Raw genomic sequence first — 20,090 nt, 5'->3', positions numbered from 1 at the left:
GGGGTGTGATGATTTGTTGACCTGCTGAGGCTTATTTGATATATTTTCCTGGATACCATGACTCATGAATCCCCTTCAGAAATATCAGATGGGAGGTATTGTCTGGGCAGGGACAGTGTTACTTTATCCTCGTAAATCTCGAGAGGGCAAACTTTTACCACAGGCAGGAATCTGACAGAGTGTAAACAGTACTAACGTAATATTCCCTCTCATGACTTTCTTTAATGTCCTCAGCTTGAAAATGATCTGAATTCAGTATGGACTATATATGGAATAGTTAGGCACGGGAATATGCACATCTGTAGCTTTAATCGTTTTTCCTCTTCGCACTTCCACACTTCCCGCGCCTTTGTTCTTGACTGATTATATTTCCCAAATGAAAGGTGTATGTATTTTCCAGGATGGGAAGAAGATTGGAGGTTTACAAAATGTTGATCACAACACAGCAGAGGAGGAATTGGAGGAACCTTTCTATACAAATGTAAACCCATGAGCCAGTAGAACAAAAGTAGACTGACAGTGAAGGAAAATATACCTTAAGGAATATACAATATCGACTGAACAAAAATTTAAACGCAACAGGTAAAGTGCTGGTCCCATGTTTCATGAGCTGAAATAAAATATCCCACAAATGTTCCATACGCACAAAAAGTTAATTTCTCTCAAATGTGCACAAGTTTGTTAGTGAGAATTTCTCCTTTGCCAAGATAACCCATCCACCTGACAGGTGTGGCATATCCACAAGCTGATTAAACAGAATGATCATTACACAGGTGCACCTTGTGCTGGGGACAATAAAAGGCCACTAAAATGTGCAGTTTTGTCACACAGCACAATCCCACAGATGTCTCAAGTTTTGAGGTAGTGTGGAATTGGCATGCTGACTTCAGGAATGTGCACCAGAGCTTTTGCCATATAATGTAATGTTAATTTATCAACCATAAGCTGCCTCCAACATTGTTTTAGAAAATTTGGCAGTACGTTCAACCCGGCCCCACGTGTAACCACGCCAGCCCAGGACCTCCACATCCGGCTTCTTCACCTGCTGGAACATCTGAGACCAGCCACCTGGACAGTTGATAAAACTGTGGGCTTGCAAAACAGAAGAATTTTGGCACAAACTGTCATAAACCGTCTAAGGGAAGCTCATCTGCGTGCTCGTCGTACTCACCAGGGTCTTGACCTGACTGCAGTTCTGTGTCGTAACCAACTTCAGTGGGCAAATGCTAACCTCCGATGGCCACTGGCATGCTGAAGTGTGCTCTTCATGGATGAAGAGCACACTTCAGCATGCCAGTGGCCACACGTCGTGTGGGCGTCGTGTGGGCGAGCAGTTTTCCGATGTCAACGTTGTGAACAGAGTGTCCCATGGTGGCTTTGGTGTTATGGAATGGGCATAAGCTACGGACAACGAACACAATTGCATTTTATCGATGGCAATTTGAATGCACAGAGATACCGTGATGAGATCCTGAGGCCCATTGTTATGCCATTCATCCACTGTCATCACCTTATGTTCCAGCATGATAATGCACAGCCCCATGTCGCAAGGATCTGTACACAATTCCTAGAAGCTGAAAATGTCCCAGTTCTTCCATGGCCTGCATACTCACCAGACATGTCACCCATTGAGCATGTTTGGGATGCTCTAGAATGACGTGTGCGCCAGTACGTTCCAGTTCCCACCAATATCCAGCAACTTTGCACAGACATTGAAGAGGAGTGGGACAATATTCCACAGGCCACAATCAACAGCCTGATCAACTCTATGCGAAGGAGATGTTGCATGAGGCAAATGGTGATACCTTTCTTTAAGGTATGCATCTGTTGGTGACAGATCTGTATTCCTAGTGAATTTATTTCAATTTGAATGATTTCATTATATGAACTTTAACTCAGTAAAATATTTGAAATTGTTGCATTTATGTTTTTGTTCAGTGTAGTAGATACATTTGGTGTATTTAGGCAGATAATGGCCATTATAATCACATAATAATAGACCCCAGTGCAGTATGTATGGGGCTGAGTTAGGCCTTCACTGGTGCCTGGCTCCCGCTGCCCCCCCCCCCCCATCTTGGTTGTGACCACAAACAAGGGTCGCAGAGCTCCCAGACCCCCCTGAGCTCTACAAAGACGCTTGATGTTTTAAGTGTCACTTTTTTCCATGGAAGAATCATCTCCAAAGGAAACAAAAGGCTGTCTGGGGCTTATTGCTCCAGTTGAGTTGGTTATATGGAGGTCTGATCTGATTTGGCCCTGCTGCTGGAGAGAAGGATGAATGGCGCCAAATGATTTTTTTTTTTTCTTCAGCTGAATTTTTTTCTCTCCCAATAAAAGATGGCCCACAGCATCCAAAGGTCTGTTTTTAAAAAGACTCCAGCAGCAGGGTAGCAGTTTGTAAACATAGGATTTGTAACATGTTGCTACTCAGGAAGATGGTAAAAAAAGCCATTGACAAGAATTTAACGGTAGAACTGTGATTGGCCTATATTTACAACAGGCACTGTGGAGTGCGGGGTGTGGTTGATACAAAAACACATTTGGAATAACCTCACACACACACACTAACGGTACTTATCTCATGAATACTCTTGCATTCAGTTCACTGCCAGCTGCCTGCCTGCTGGTATAGTGCTCATTTGTTCCCCTCCACAGCAACCAGGAATAAACTTTTCAGTTGGACTCCTTGAACACACACACAATCAGTTGGTGTCCTCTCTGGCTTTTTGACACCAAACTACTGGAGGCTGATTCTGAGAGCTTAACTACATCTGTCTAGTGTGAAATGCAGAAAAGAAGGCCATGGTCACAGAGCAGTGACAATTGCTAGGGTCAAGATTCCTTTGAAAACATGTCCCCTAATACTCATAAATGAACATGGTTTCCTTGCGATTTTTCATTTGTGACCTGAGTGTTTGTGCTGATCTGAAATATTTATGAAAGCAGTAGGGGGGAAACGCTAAACTTGTTATTGCTATATCTTTCATAATTAGCTGCCCCAAAGGAAAGAAAAAAGGAAGCTGTTTAAGAAAGTTGGGAAACAGACATGTTTTTTTCCGCCAATAGTCCCCATAGAGCCATTTTCTGATTACAAGCAAGTGTCACTTTCGAGTGATGTGCACATCCCGGCACCAAAAAGCTCTGTAGCAGGATAGCTAATGCTAAAGTCAGGACCTTGATAAACTTAAAGATCCACTATGCAAAAATTGCTCCGCCATTTCCTAGTTGCAAAAATTTGAATAGTTCACATAATTTCAGTTTTCTGTGACCAAAACAAGCAAGTATAGTGTAGAGAATCATTGTACCATTTTAAACCACTGTGAAAAATATTTTTCATAATCCAAAATATTGCAATTTGAGCTGTTTGAAGCTGGTGTACAAACACAAAAACTAAACTTAAGAAAGGGAAGCATAGACATAGTGGATATAAAACAGATCAACTGCTTCTTAGACTTTCTTTTTTAAATGTAACCTTTATTTAACTAGGCAAGTCAGTTAAGATCAAATTCTTATTTACAATGATGGCCTACCAGGGAACGGTGGGTTAACTGCCTTGTTCAGGGGCAGAACGACAGAGTTTTACCTTGTCAGCTCGTGGATTCGATCCAGCAACCTTTCGGTTACTGGACCAACACTCTAACCACTGAGCTACCTGCCACCCCAAAGAGAATGATAGATCTAATACACCCATTTCTATGTTAATTTGCATAAGCTGCAATTTGAAGTTGCGTTTGATCGTATCAAAACAAAGATGTTTCTGATGACAACTTTTCATTTGAACCTTTCCACGCGGCTGGGAATATAATAACCCATGATATTAAATAAACAGTGACCCAGTTTTTCAGTTAAGCTGGTTACTAGCTAGCTGTGTATGATTATTAGTCATTATGCTCTAAGCTGTGAGCCAATGTGACAGACCTGTAGGATGGGCCAGCCCACGGGTGTTTTAGACAGGGGTACTATCAGTGCTGTGATCCCCTCCCTCTTGCCAGGGGCTGCTTTGTCACACCAGCACAGGAGGCAGGGCGCACCTGCTCACTCACATGAGATTGACAGTCTGACAGATCCCTGGCGTCAAGCAGCCTTCCCACCCTCTCTGCGATGCTTTGACCCTGCAGCGGTTACTCTCTCCCTCCTTCCTTCTGTGCTCTAGCCTGTGTGCAGGTGATCATCTGACCACTTAGTTAACAAACCTTTTATATCTTATCTCTGAAGTTCGGCTAATTAGCTTAAGATAGTGTACAAGCTTGGGCATTGAGCTCAACTTTCCCTTTGAACTGATGTTGGTGTTAAGATGGCACTTTCTGTGTCTCTAGTGCCAGATTTACAATACAGGGCTATTAGATTTTCTTTTCACATTGTCCTTGCCAGCATAAATCCAGCAACTATGGGATACGCCTAACCAGGCCAGTCCAGTGCAGCTCGGTTCTGTTTTGCTCAGTGGCGTGAAAAGCGTATTAATCTGTATTGTGTTTTGTGACCGTGATGCATTTTTCGTCACTGGATAAAGGGAAGGAGGATACCTAGTCAGTTGTACAACTGAATGCATTCATCTGAAATGTGTCTTCCTCATTTAACCCCACCCCTCTGATAGACATGATTGATATGAGGTCTCTCTGTCCCAGGCGCCATGTGGGCTGGTCAGCCGTGTAGGATGTCCTGCATGGTGATTTGTGACTGGGCTTGCAGGCTCTGTGACCCACCATTTCTCTCCAGCGAGAGATTCACATGTTAAAAATAGAGTAATTACACTGTGTGGTTCAGGTCCGGCGATATATGGGACCCCTGGGCTGGAGGTTTATGACTCTCTGGGCCTTTCTCTGTGTTGACAGGGGCTTGGGAGGTAAAGAGTGGAGAGAAGGAATGGGTTTGTTTTGGAGACTCACACACCAGTCCCATGTCCTCAGGTCCCAAGAGGCCTGCTCGGGAAATGCCAGCTCCATCATCAGAGAAAATTGGAAGAATTACACAGAATTATAAAGTCAGTCTTTATTTATATATGTTTTAGATAAAAGTGGGTATTCTGTTTTCATGTTTGTCTTTCGCAGTAAGTCTGTTACATCCAGAGGCCAAGATTTTGGTTACAGCACACTGGCATTGGAAGGATAGAAATTCATTTTTGACTGAAGCCAACCTTTGAGGCATCAAGAAAACCAGCCCTGCCCTGGTTTCCCTTCTGAGGGGCTGTAAGAGGCTGAGGGAAGATGGTGTAGTTAATACTCACGTGTTTTCCAAGTAGGCTCCGGATTCAAGCTGCTGCATGCCTTACAGATACTCTCACAGCTCCAGGCTGACACGCACGCGTGCGCGGATAGGATTCCAGGTAGTGTCCGAGCAGAAACCATCGAGTCTTAGTTTACACCAACCCAGTAAACTGCTGATTAGTAGCTGAAATTACCTTTGACCTCTATGGCTGTTTAGAACGTTTTATGGCTGGTGTTTTCCTCACCCAGAGTGAGCAAAGCTGTAAATTATGTGAGCAGAGTTCAGACGGCAGACGTGATTCTCCACTGGACTTGTTGTCATTCTCAGGCGTTACTAGTCACTTTATGTTGGACAGAGAGCGCCTCTCTTATTATTCCGATTCTCAAGTAGAACAAATGTATTCTCTACCTAGTGACCACTGTCTTACATCAGACAATGCCCAATGACTGTGTTGTCATTGGACTTGTGTGTGACAGCCACAATGCTTTGTCCCACTACTTAACTGACAACAGTGTATCAGGTCATTGACTGACAGCAGTGTGGTGGTGGTGTCGTACATACGCTCTGACTATAACGTTAGAACACACTGGAACCAGAGCCAGCGAGATAAGGCAGAGCATATTTATTTGTTAAGATGGGACATTTCTGTCTCTGACAAGTGCTTAAAATAGTATTTTTGGCTCAGAAGTGGTGAGAAAAAATGCAATGAACTTTGAGATGGGCTATATTTATAGTAAGGGTTATTTTTAGTCCATTGTATTGCACAATGTTTTTGATACAAGAACAATCGCTTTGAGTAAATATAGTATGGATGTTTAGTTTCATTTATTAAATATACTATGTGCTGTAGACTTATGTATTAATTGAAACAAAATACCATGATATTCAGTCCCCTGGACTGATATTCAAATATTCTATTTGTAAATCGTGACTCCTTGAAAACCATAAGTGTACATGAAGTTCTTTGTATATTGGCAACAGAATAAGTTCTGTTACCCATTTGTCCTGCAGTTCCTGGAGCGGTAACAGGAAAAGACCAGGCTTGAGCGATAAATTGAGGCTTTGGTCCCTTTCACTACCTGTCTCTCGGTGCTCTGGATATCTGTGTGTATGTGTGCCTCCCAGTCTGACTATGCTTGCTGCAGTTCGGTGCAGTGTTGACAGACTAAAGGGAGGACATCCAGAAAGCTGCAGGTTGAAAAGCAAGAGAGACCTCTACACAGCTGGTCTCTTCTGCAAGACTCTTAACCTGAACCACATCTGTAAGTGGCCAATGCATAACGGCATGTAATAATAAAACATATGTATAATCCCTCTTGAGAGAGGGGTGTCAGACAAGCTCTTAAATCCTAATTGATAGGTTAGTTAGCACTAGATCTTAGAGATATTCCACTGTCAGGGCTCAGCCCTGGTCTGGTCTGGCTCTATAAAGTGAAGCAGCAGGCAGGGCTTTGGGGGCTGCTCCCTGCTTGTCTGCAGCAACACCCAGTCAAACGGAAAGCTCTGGATAAGGGATTTTCTTCTCCTAGACGGATGGATAGGGAGCTGGTTTGGCCCAGTGTTCCCAGTCTGACTTCATGCTTTGGGGGTGTTGAGTTTGGAAAAAAATGTCTGTCTTCTGCTTCCTCTGGCAAATACCTGCGTCAGATTCATGGAGCAGGTGTTGTGATCCCAGTGGGGACATTCAACAGATATTTAGAGTCCTGTGTGACAACCCTCAGCCAGCCGTTGTCAGTAACTGCTGGTCCCCCAGCTGCCCTCTCCCTTCAGCCTGGCCATGACAGCCCTGACACTCCATGCCCAGCCAGCCTGGAAACTTATTGCATTTGTGGGGGGAAATGATGATGGATGCAGAACTCTCCCCTGTCCTCTATTACAATATCTCTTTTCATCACTTCTAGGATCATCTTTGGCTATAGCTCCTTAGCAGCTCTCCTCTCTTCCACCAGGAGCTGTATATCAGACAGGCCTGTAAAGATCATCTCCAGGTGTAAGATGGGGATTTGCAGACCCCTTGTGACACACCACACACATAGTGATGTCATGGTCTCTACCCTCACTTGCCATAACCAATGTCAAGCATAACTTATTAACATGAAAAAACTTTTGCAAAAGAAGCCATCGTCAAAACTAAAAACAAACCGGACAGACAGGCTAGTTATTTACAGACAGGGAGAGAGTGAAAGCACATAACTGTGGTTTTAGCCTTCCTGTCTGGAATCCCTCAGGATAGAGGCATTTCCTGAGATCCACCAAAGATGTCCTCGAGCGGATGTTGATATTTTCCTTTCCTTGTTACAGTGTTTAAAATGGTGGCGCTCCCTAAATAAACACAGCTGATTTGTAGATTGTGTTTTTTTTTCTGTCTGCCTGCCACTCTCTGCTCCTATCCATGTTGCGGTGGAGGAGAGGAGGAGGCTGGACTCACTGGGTTTATGGATCCAGCTGATCACCATGTTCCAGTTCTAGAACCTTCCAGTGTGCTACAATCACTGTGTTCCATCCCATGGTACTTCCCTCTGTTGCCTCCGTGATTACGACAAACAAGTCATTCATGCAGAGCAACCCATCATGCTCCAGTTGGTCCAAGTTGCCGTGCTCTGGGACTTTAGAGTGGACAACGTCAGCAAGAGTTAAGAACCAGGCCAGCTTAGAAAGCTAATGTGACATGGTGTACAATGACGTTCTTTACAAAGATGAGGGGTCCTTTCCCTTTCTTTTGTGCCTGTTCACTCCTCTAATGTAAAGCCATGATGACAACATTAATACGTTGCTCTAAGCTGCGTGTAGTTGTGAACTTGGCAATACGTTTAAGATCACGTCGTCATGAACTCCCATCTCATGTGCTGCACAATACGTTTAAGATCAGGTATGGAGATAATGGTTAGAAGAAAACGATATCAACAAAGCAAATGGAAACCGAGAACATGGTGATTTTGAGTGGGAGGCAGAAGATTGACGCCGGTGAAGATGAATAGATATCGAAGACAAACTAGGCAGGTCTGAAATGTCTTTACTTGGATTGGATAAGGATATATAGAGGATATTGGACTGGACAATGAATGCTAGTTTGATATTTGAGGGAGGAAAATTAACATGAGATATCAAGATTTTATTTTAAAAACAAAGAGATGGTTGAAATCACTGAGGGAGGTGCAGAAGACTGAGGGAGAGGACAGTGAATGTGAAAATGTCTGAGCGTTGTAGGGATGGGGATATGGCATGGAATAGAACCGTGTATCCTTGAACTCTCTTAGTTTGCCTGTACACCAGAGGAGGCTGGTGAAAGGAGCCATCCTTTTTAGAGAGTTGGTCCAGATCACGTGAACCATGTTTTCATTGGACATACATTATTTAGAAAGTCTATACCCCCCTTGGATTTCTTCACATTTTGTGTTACAAAGTGGTATTAAAATGGATTTAATTGTCTTTTTTTTGGTCAACTATCTACACAGAATACTCATGTCAAAGTGGAAGACAAATTCTATAATTAGAATATGAATTAAAAAAATTAACTAATATACACTACATGACAAAGTGTGTGGACAAATGCTTGTCGAACATCTCATTCCAAAATCATGGGCATTAATGTGCAGTTGGTCTCTCCTTTGCTGCTATAACAGCTTCCACTCTTTTGGGAAGGCTTTCCATGAGATTTTGGAACATTGCTGCGGGCACATAGGCCTGGCTAGCAGTCGGCATTCCAATTAATCCCAAAGGTGTTCGATGGGGTTGAGGTCAGGGCTCTGTGCATGCCAGTTAAGTTTTTCCACACCGATCTTGACAAACCATTTCTGTATGGACCTCGCTTTGTGCATGGGGGCATTGTCATGCTGAAACAGGAAAGGCCTTCCCCAAACTGTTGCCACAAATTTGGAAGCACAGAATCGTCTAGAATGTCATTGTACGCTGTAGCGTCAAGATTTCCCTTCACTGGAACTAAGGGGCCTAGTCCGACCCATGAAAAACAGACCCAGACCATTATTCCTCCTCCACCAAACTTTACAGTTGGCACTATGCCTTGGGGCAGGTATTCGTCCGTCGGACTGCCAGATAGTGAAGCGTGTTTCATCACTCCAGAGATCGCATTTCCACTGCTCCAGAGTCCAATGGTGGCAAGCTTTACAGCACTCCAGTCGACGCGTGGCATTGCACATGTTGATCTTAGGCTTGTGTGCGGCTGCTCGGCCATGGAAACCCATTTCATGAAGCTCCAGACGAACAGTTCTTGTGCAGACGTTGCTTCCTGAGGCAGTTTGCAACTCGATAGTGAGTGTTGCAACCGAGGACAGACTTGTTACGTGCTACAAACTTCAGCACTTCAGTCCCATTCTGTGAGCTTGTGTGGTCTACCACTTTGCGACTGAGCTGTTGTTGCTCCTAGATGTTTCCACTTCACAATAACAACACTTACAGTTGACCGGGGCAGCTCTAGCAGGGCAGAAATTTGATGAACTGACTTGTTGAAAAGGTGGCATCTTATGATGGTGCCATGTTGAAAGTCACTGAGCTCTTCTGTAAGGCCATTCTACTGCCAATGTTTGTCTATGGAGATTGCATTACTGTGTGCTCGATTTTATACACCTGTCAGCAACGGGTGTGGCTGAAATAGCCAAATCCACTCATTTGAAGAGGTGTCCACATACTTTTGTGTATATATAACTCCCTGAGTCAAAACGTTATAAACACCTTTGGCAGCATTTACAGCAGAGTCTTCTTGTGTAAGTCTCATGAGAGATTAGCACACCTGTATTGTGCAATATTTGCCTATTTTCTTTTCAAAATTCTACAAGCTCTGTCAAGGTGTTGGGGATCATGGCTGAACAGCAATTTTCATATCTTGCCATATACTATATGTTTAAGTAGATTTAAGTCAAAACTGTAACTCGGCTAATTAGGAACATTCACTGTCTTCTTGGTAAGCAACTCCAGTGTAGATTTGGCTTTGTGTTGTAGGTTATTGTCCTGCTGAATGGAGAATTCCTCTCCCAGTGACTGGTGTAAAGCACACTTAAGCAGGTTTTCCTATAGGATTTTGCCTGTGCTTAGCTCTATCCATTTCTTTCATCCCGAAAAACTTTGCCGATGTCAAGCATACCCATACCATGATGCAGCCACTACCATGCTTGAAAATAAGGAGACAGTTACTCAGTGATGTGTTGGATTTGCCCCAAACATAAGGCTTTGCATTTAGGCCAAAAAGTGTATTCCTTTGCCATGTTTTATTTGCAGTATTACTTTAGCGCCTTGTTGCTTGCATGTTTTGCCATGCATGTTTTGGAACATTTTTATTCTGTATATTTGTAGTCTTCTTTTCACTCTGTCATTATTGTGGAGTCACTACAATGTTGTTGATCCATCCTCAGTTTTCCCTAAGCGGATACCTTTCTGTCCTGTAGCTCAGTTCAAACAGACTACTGCATCATGTGTCTGGGTGGTTTAATACATCATCCACAGCATCATTATTAACTTGACCATGCTTAAAGATGTATTCAATGTCTGATTTGTTATTGTTACCCATCTACCAATCACTGCTCTTCTTTGAGGCTTTCGAAAGCTCCCTGGTCTGTGCTTGAAATTCAATACTTGACTAACATCCTTACAGATGTTGTATGTACATGTATGGGGGACAATCCCTATTATTTCACACTGAGTGAGTCCATATGACTTATGTGATTTGTTAAGCCAAATTATACTTTAATTTAGGGTTTGCCTAAACAAAGGAGGTGAATACTAATGCAACAACTATATTTTAGGTAATTATTTTGGATTCTTTTTTTCTTTTTTTTTCTTTTCACTTTGACATTATGCAGTGTTTTGTGTAGATCAATGGCAATAAATGACAATGTAATATATTTCAATGCCACTTTGTAACACAAGAAACAGTTCAAGGGGGTGTAGACTTTCTATTGAAAGGGTTGCATTGGACCCTTGAAAATGCCCTCGCTGTAGGACTGAACCTACAGTGCAGCTGGGGGCACTGACCTCACGTCAACACTCATGTCGATGTGCCTCGCTAATGATTGACTACCTGCACATGCAACACTACCAGAACGTGTGACTGTACTTTGGACTCTAACACACCCAGCATGATCAGGCCCGATTACAGATCACACAATAGCATGAGGTCTCCAATCCTCTCTCAGTGCGTCATTACTCTCCCGTAGGGCTTTCCTTCATATCCTGTACTCTCCTCTGACACACACACACACACACACACACACACACACACACACACACACACACACACACACACACACACACACACACACACACACACACACACACACACACACATTCCTATATCTACCATATCTTTATTCATGCTCACCAGAGTGGAAAGAGGGACACTGTTCCTCCTGGCCTGGTCCTCTGACTGTCCTGCCATGTAACTCTGAGGTGGGATAATTTCCCGCTTGCGTGGAACTTCCCTGACAACACAGGCCTGCATGAAGAGGATCCGTTTTCCCTCCCTCTTTCATATCTCATCTCTCTTTCTTGCTCTGTCTTCCCCTTCTCCAGACAATGGCTGCACAGTATAGTGAGGTGCAATCTGACCCTGGATTCTTCGGTACATATTAGAGGCCTTTGTTTTGGGTGTGGTACTGTATGTATGACTTGCGTTGTTTGCTAGTGGCACCAGGGAATGGTTCAAGGTTTTACCTGTCTTTTATGATGGACTTTGTTCTCTTTTATGACCGTCGATGGCTAGTGGAGGGATGCCAAGGTAATAACATGATGTTGGAGAGCAGGACACCAAGGCCCTCCAGTTATATATGTTGTTTATCTCTGTTGTCTCGATCACTCTCTCCTCTGTTTGTTTGTTTGTTTCTGTCTATCTCTTGGCTTGTGCCAGGCTGGCTTCCTCAGTGGCAGCTGGTAATCTGCTCAGGCTCTGACTCGCTTCGAGTGTCCTGTGACCTTATAAGGACAAACTGATTCTGGGCTAACACTGGATTCTAAAGCAATGATCCGATCTGCTGCTTTGGCTGCACTCTAACCCCCGTGCTGGAAATTATTACACCCCCTCCACCATACACACAAACACCCGCACACATTTTTCATCATTTGTTTTTAATGTTTTTTTCAGCCGTATTCACTTGAGCTCTTGCTGGCTGCCCGTCAGGGTTCCCACCCTAAACACTCATTTTGATATACCTGTCAAATGATCTAGGTAAAAACAGTTGAACTGTAAATGAGAAATACTTTTTCATTTACAAACACCCGCTGTCAGTCAAAAGGTTAACGACACAGCCTGAGGGTCTGTTGTGCTCTGAGACCGTTGTGGGAGGAGGAGAGGGGGATTCCTGCCAGACGTAGGCTGTGATGTAGCTAGAGACTGGAGTGGAGCAGCAGCATGACGTTGCTCAGGCCGTGTGATTGTGAGTCACTCAGTACCATGGAGAGGCTGGTGGCTGGTCCTCCTCTGCCCTGACTCACAGCAGTGAGACACTGTGTCTTTGTCGGTTTGTTTGCCTAGCCGTCAGCCTACAGGGAGAGGGACCAGAGCAGGGCTATATGTCTTTTGGTTAAGACACAGACTGCACTGAACATAAATGTAGAACACTACAGAACATTCAGTCCTGACTATGTCTTACACGTTGTGGTGGTATGTAGACACTCTGGTTTGTTTTCCCTACTGTAGTGTTTCACCACAGGCAGGCAGAGACTGGCATGGGCTGGGTGCTGGGCATCCTCAGGAGCCTTTCCCCAGCTGGTGGGCATTATGAGCGGGCTCTGGTGCACCATAATCACCCTCTATTTGACCGTTATTGATTGAGCTACAGCTGAATGCCTTTATGGACAATTTGGGAGTTTTAATTCCATGGAGATTTATTTATTTGGTGTGCTGTTAATCTACAGGAAGTTGACTCAGAGGGCTGCGTGCCTTAACGAGGTTTCTTATGAAAAAGTAGGATTGTCTGTTTTTTTATCCTCGTGTTTACCACAGTATATTTACAGAGACATTTGACAGGTTTCCTGTGGGCCATTCAAACAGGGTTCCCAGCTTTGCTCATAACTTCAGAGGTTTGATGGAGGAAATGAAAAGTGTTGAAATGTCATTTGTTTGCTACTTCAATAACCTGACTTCGAGGCTGCATGGTAGAATCCACTGGCTATCACATGATTGGCTTCCTGCCCATCTTCCTCACCCTCTTCTCTCCTGTCTGCGGGACCCCCCCCTCCGTCCTGTTTCCTAACGCATCACTCTTCGTGCCCCAACCCTACCCCTAACCACCTGAATCAGGAGACTCCATTAAGGCCAGAGTTCAGTTTCCTGAGAGACTGGTTGTGTCATAACATGTCTCTCTCTGTTGTGACTCAGCATGCTCACGTTCTAATGATGTTTACTGTAGCTTTCTACTGTGTGTGACCCATTGCTAATCTCTTGTACTTGACTCATGCACATTTCCTCCAGATGTCGTGAACTGTGACATAGCATTTTGGCTTCCTTCCTTCCCACCAGTGTCACGGTGCTCAGGACAGAACAATCCGGTAGAGCGGAGTGCTCTTGGTCCAGCAGAGAGCTCAGTACTGGCTACAGAACATTCAGTCCTGTGAGCATAGGGCCTTGGCTCAGGAAACGCTGCCTTCTCCATCAGTATTGTTTGGTTTGACCAAAGTGACGGTTGGTAATCCGGGAGCAACAGTGGTTCAGTTTGATAAATGCACGTTGGAGCAGGTTCTGAACTGTGGACCTGTTCAATACTTTCCTTCTTTGAATCTCCCTTCTCTCCTGCCATATTCCACTACAGTGGGTTCCCTGTATATGGGTTATACACCTCTAGGGGTCAAAAGTCAAAGAACTCTGTGTGTGTTTCCGTGTCTGGTTCTGCAACAGTTATTTTGTGTTTTTCTTGGCAGACGCCCAAGTGAAAGGTGTGTTTTATTTGCTTTATCATTACTCAACCTTCCTGTACCGGCCCAGTCATTGGCCTGCTGCCAACAGACAGTAATATCCTCGCCCCCGCATGTCTGGACCAATCAGCGTTGACGTTAGGTTAAGCTTTTTCAATTTACTGGCCAGTTGGAGGCTGTTTGGAACCCACCTGATGCTGTTAGTTGGTAAAGTGTTGTGGGCATGGGGGAAAGGTCAAAGTCCTGATGATCACAAGTTGTGGATTATGTTTCATCTTGTACCACCACCTTGTGATCTTAATCCCTGTCTGTCTGTTTGTGTTGGGCAGGATTGGGGTAATTCATCTGGGCAGCTGGTAATGCCAGCCAGACCACTGTCAATCTGCAGTCCATCGCATTCTCTGTTCATCGGATTAATAAAGTTTTTTTATGGCTTTCTTCATATTGGACTTGTTTTTTAAAACTGATCATCAACAGAAATGGATGTAATTTGGAAGTATTTGATGACCTTCCTCCCACACAGGCAGCGTGTGGTGGAGGACTTGGTGTGCTTGATTCATGCTCTAGCTAGACTACCTCTCACCTTTTGTCTCTCATTTTTCTCTCAGGCTCCAGGTGCTTTCTCTGTTATCTGAAACATGTATAAATACATCTCTAATCACTAGAAATAGATCACAAAATCCTGGTTAACAACTTGGCAGCATATTGGGACATGTAATCAAATTAAGGCATTCATGCAGCAATAAGCTCAATTGTGCAGAAAGGGAGAGCTGTCTGTGGTGTAAGTGTGTGAGAGAGAAACAGAGTGGAAGTGAGAGTGTGTTTTTCATTTACTCCTCTTCCTTCTGCACCCTCGACCCTCTCCTACTCTGGCCATGCTTCCAGCCCATGTGTCATCTGTGTAGGTCTGCCTGCCTGCCTGTCTGTCGGTCTGCCTGTCTGTCCCAGTGCCTGTCTGTAGCTGATTTCTCTCTCCTCCTGAGTCAGCAGGAATGTGAGGAATGACTGAACCTTTCCCACCCTACTCTTGTCTGCCCATTTTTAGGCATGACCGACTCTCTCTTTTTGCTTCATTCCTCTCTCTCCCTCTGTCATCCTATCCCACCATTAACTACTAATGTATTTTGCCTCCCACCTCTCCTTCCCTCCCCGTCATTTATATCCTTTCTCTTCTCTTAACCTCTCTGTCTCTACTCCTCTTACACATTTTCTCCTCGGCCAGCTCAACACTCCAAATTTCTCCAAATTACATGCGAGCCCCCTTGAGCGAGAGGCGCTTGGCTCTATATTCTACCAAACCGCAGAGAGGCCTCGAATCCAGCGACCCCCGTACCGTCCCGTCCCTCCCCATGAAGAGTACTGTACCTCCTCTGGTTCCTCCTTTACGATTACAGGGCTGTTCATGGGTGGTCTATTTGATCTCCGGTTGTAAGTTAGTACACCATTATGACGTGGCTGGGCCATGTGGGCTGGTCCAGGAAAGTGTTAAGTCTCCCAGTGCAGTCTGTCTGCCAGAGGAAATGGAGCTGTTCATCCCTCGTGCGTTTGTTGACAGGTTCCTGCAGTCAATGCTGGAGTAGAGCTCTACAAAATAGCCTCCAATACCCTACTCAATAAATTGGGTGCAGTCTATCACAGTGCCATCCGTTTTGTCACCAAAGCCCCATATACGACCCACCACTGTGACGCCAAACCCACTGGCTCCAGGTCATCTACAAGACCCTGCTAGGTAAAGTCCCCCCTTATCTCAGCTCGCTGGTCACCATAGCAGCACCCACCTGTAGCACGCGCTCCAGCAGGTATATCTCTCTGGTCACCCCCAAAACCAATTCTTCCTTTGGCCGACTCTCCTTCCAGTTCTCTGCTGCCAATGACTGGAACGAACTACAAAAATCTCTGAAACTGGAAACACTTATCTCCCTCACTAGCTTTAAGCACCAGCTGTCAGAGCAGCTCACAGATTACTGCACCTGTACATAACCCATCTATAATTTAGCCCAAACAACTACCTCTTTCCCTACTGTATTTATTTATTTATTTATTTTTGCTCCTTTGCACCCCATTATTTCTATCTCTACTTTGCACATTCTTCCACTGCAAATCAACCATTCCAGTGTTTTACTTGCTACTTCGCCACCATGGCCTTTTTTTGCCTTCACCTCCCTTATCTCACCTCACTTGCTCACATTGTATATAGACTTATTTTTCTACTGTATTATTGACTGTATGTTTGTTTTACTCCATGTGTAACTCTGTGTTGTTGTATGTGTCGAACTGCTTTGCTTTATCTTGGCCAGGTTGCAATTGTAAATGAGAGTTCTCAACTAGCCTACCTGGTTAAATAAAGGTGAAATAAAATAAAATAAATGCCAACCTGCTTAATTAATGCAGTTGGCTTTCATGGCTTCTGTGTGTGCCTGCACACATACAGACACATGCACACATGTACACTTCCTGTCTCTGTATAATAAATACCTCTAACAGATGGAGCAACTTGAGGATGGGCACACAAACATTTTTCTCGAGGCAAGTCGAAGTTGATAGCCGAAGTCTCCACCCCTTCGTCGGTGATTGTTCAAAAGTAGGGATTCTTTAATGACGTGTTTTGTCATTTAACAAGAGACTAATTGTTTTCATGCACATTTTTCACTTGGGAAATACTGCACTAAACATCTTATTTAGATGTAAAATTGCGCGACAAAGATCTCCATGGCAAAAATGTAAAAAATGTATGTCAGATTTCTTGAGTTATCTTAGATTAACTCAGACTATGGGGGGAGGCTGGCCCAGCCTCCCTCCTACAGCCCAGTAAGTTTACAGTCAGCCTGGCCCAGCCTCCCTCCTACAGCCCAGTAAGTTTACAGTCAGCCTGGCCCAGCCTCCCTCCTACAGCCCAGTAGGTTTACAGTCAGCCTGGCCCAGCCTCCCTCCTACATCCCAGTAAGTTTACAGTCAGCCTGGCCCAGCCTCCCTCCTACAGCCCAGTAAGTTTACAGTCAGCCTGGCCCAGCCTCCCTCCTACAGCCCATTAGCTCAGCAGCAGCTGGGAAGCTGTGGTCCTCACTCTGTGCTTTATTGAAGTTAAATCACTTGTCACCAAACTATAAAAGCTCATGTAAGCCCCACTGACCCCAGAGGGCTACCATGCAAAGCAGGCTGGGGAGAAGAGAAGAGGGTAGGGCCTGTTTCCCATGGAGAGACTGGGATGAACTTGAAGAGGCTGTTCCAGAGGGGCTTCGACTGCCCTGCCTGCCACAGTGGTTTGACTTTACAGGGCAGAGGACACGGCGTGATATAAGCAGAATTCAATATAATTCCAATGCAAGAACTGCCCCCAAAATTGTGCCCCCGCACTGATTTCAACTGCCCCCTTAGTAACTTTATCCTGGTGCTGAGTCTGTCTCTTAGATGTGTGTGTCCCTATGTGCTTGCTCTCCATTGCTGACACTCCTACTCTTCCCCTCTGTGTGTGTAGCTGGATGGGACGATGGACCTGGATGAGCGGCGGCTGATCCGTTCAGCCATCAGAGAGCTGAGGAGGAGAGAGATAGAGGACATGGAGGCAACCCTGGCCAGCAAACGCTTCCGGCACAAACGCCTCAACCAGAATGACGACAAAGAGAACCAGCTCACAAATAGGTGAGCCGCCTGAATCTGAATACACACACACACACACGCTCTTGCACACAGACCCTTTATCCATGACAGATTGTAGCAGTCCAGATGAGCTGCCTGGAAACTCTGAGACAACAAGCACACAAACCCAGATGCAGCACTCCCTCTCCTTCTCCAGGGAGGCCTTCTGGGAAGTTGGGCCACAACACTGCAGATCTGGAAAAACCATGACAGGGAGTCCATAAAAACAGGGGAGGTAGAAGAACTCATATGCAATTTTTCGTTATGCAAATACACACCTGTGTAGGCATAACGTTTAATAAGTTGTGTGTACTGTATATATTCTCATACATTTACTCATACCTTTTAATTTCATATTCCTAACAGTATCACTGTCATGTAGCCTACAGACGAATCCACACACATTCTATTAGGCGGCTACCAGCCATATCCCTGGTGGTAAAGACGTCAATACAGTCGTTTACGTGTATTTTATTTCTTTTGTATTTCATTAGTCTTTATTGACCCGTTACAGCAGGCTTGAACGTTTTACCGGTTCAGCGATGCGCGGCCGCCAGAACCCGTCACGCCGCGCAGCCATAGCAGACGGAAAAACTGACGAGTCTGCAGTCGTTGCCTCCTGTCATCTGTTTTTTACACCCATTTGTTTTTCATTAGAACCCAATCAGAAACAGGACTAACAAGACAACAACATCCCTTCGTGTGCCAATCATCATCACCATTGTACTTTTTACTGGTTTTCATTTGGATGTAATGGTAGTGAGTGAGTTCAGGCTGGAGTGTCTAGGCTGAACCCTGTGGGCCATGCTGGTTTGCTGCTCCTCTCTGCTAATTCATGACTGGCTCTACTACAGCAGCTTACTGCAGCCAGCCGGGAAGGGCCCCAGCAGACAACTGCTCCTAGTTGACTCGTGTTCTGGGCTGCAGATCCACAACATGAGGAGGACGCTGGCCCTCCTACATCTCTGCTCCTACTGGATCATATTAGGGACAATGACTGTTAAATGGGATCCGTTTGCTGGGTAGTTGGATTACTTGGGTTACATAAATAACAGAGGTTCCCCTTTTTAAAGCTGGAAGAATATGTCTATTCACCACATGCATGCACGTGTCCATACAGGCTTGTGAGCGAGCGCGTGCACACACACACACACACACAACCACACACACACACACACACACACACACACACACACACACACACACACACACACACACACACACACACACACACACACACACACACACACACAGCCTCCTGAAAGCAATATTATCCTTTTCTACTCACTGCGGGAATGTCAAATATTCTATTCCAAGTTCCACACATCCTCCAATCCCAATGAGGAGAGGGGGAATCTGTCCGAGAGGAAGAAAAAAGAGGCAGAGAAATGGAGAGCTATATGAGGATAGAGAGGAGGAAGACGTTTTTGCCTGACAATGTGCTTCTCTCTCCTTTACATGTCTATCATGCTGTCACTTTTTCTAGGCTGGATTTGTGAATCTTTTTCTCAGAAAAAAAAAAGTTTTCTTCCCGGCCAAGAAAAACTGTCTGGCGTCTTGATTTACTCCAGGAGTGGAGCCAGTGAGGCCAACAACACTGCAGGATGCCTCTGAATGTGGATTACACTGCCCTTCTGGCCACCTTAACACATGAGCAGGGTCAAGCATCACCAACTACCATGAAAGCAGCACTCTGATGTGTCAGTGTGTGTTTCTGTTTGTGTGTCTGTATCTCAGGTCAGATTTGGGTGACTCCCTAAACATCCTCTCTGTGAAACTACAAGCCATCCAGGACATTGAGGAACTGTCTGGACTGGTGAGAACAGTGATGTACACCACACACATTACTTGTGAATTTACAGTTAGACATCATCAATATCAATCTTTCACAAACCTCTATGCACATACTGCCCTAGATTAGTAAATCAATTACAAGTCAGCCAGTCTCACTCATCTGTTTCTTTATCTCTCTCTGTGGCCCTCTGAGTTTGTCTCCCCATCCACATGAATGATTCTGAGCATCACTCTCCCTGTGCTGATGGCTGTCCTGCCTGTGTATTCCAGCTGCGTGGGGCCACTGAGTATGAGGAGAGGAAACTGATCAGAGCTGCCATCCGCCGCCTCCGAGACCAGGAGCAGCAGGGTGAGTACAGAGGAGGAGGAGAAGGAACAGAGATGGAGGTAGAGGAGGAGAAGGAGAAGGAATGGAGGTAGAGGAGGAGGAGGAGAAGGAACATAAATGGAGGTAGAGGAGGAGGAGGAGAAGGAACAGAGATGGAGGTAGAGGAGGAGAAGGAACAGAGATGGAGGAGGAGGAGAGGGAACAGAGATAAGGAGGAAGAGGAGAACACACATCTCTCCAGGGGGGCAGGCATACAGCACTCCCCTGC

The 20,090-nt window shown here is 45.0% G+C and overlaps 1 protein-coding gene across 1 annotated transcript in view; it reads left to right on the top strand.

The window, feature by feature from the left end:
- LOC139576744 (smoothelin-like) overlaps nucleotides 1–20,090 on the top strand; it is an 83,907-nt gene that overhangs the window by 6,614 nt on the left and 57,203 nt on the right. The window contains 3 exon segments of the mRNA XM_071403156.1: nucleotides 17,540–17,703; nucleotides 19,438–19,516; nucleotides 19,765–19,843. Coding sequence (XP_071259257.1) covers nucleotides 17,540–17,703; nucleotides 19,438–19,516; nucleotides 19,765–19,843 — 322 coding nt within the window.

The sequence above is a fragment of the Salvelinus alpinus genome, chromosome 5 (assembly GCF_045679555.1).
Source record: "Salvelinus alpinus chromosome 5, SLU_Salpinus.1, whole genome shotgun sequence".
Lineage (NCBI taxonomy): Eukaryota > Metazoa > Chordata > Actinopteri > Salmoniformes > Salmonidae > Salvelinus > Salvelinus alpinus.
Note: the sequence above shows the minus strand (reverse complement) of the source record. Positions and strands in the feature narration are given on the sequence as shown.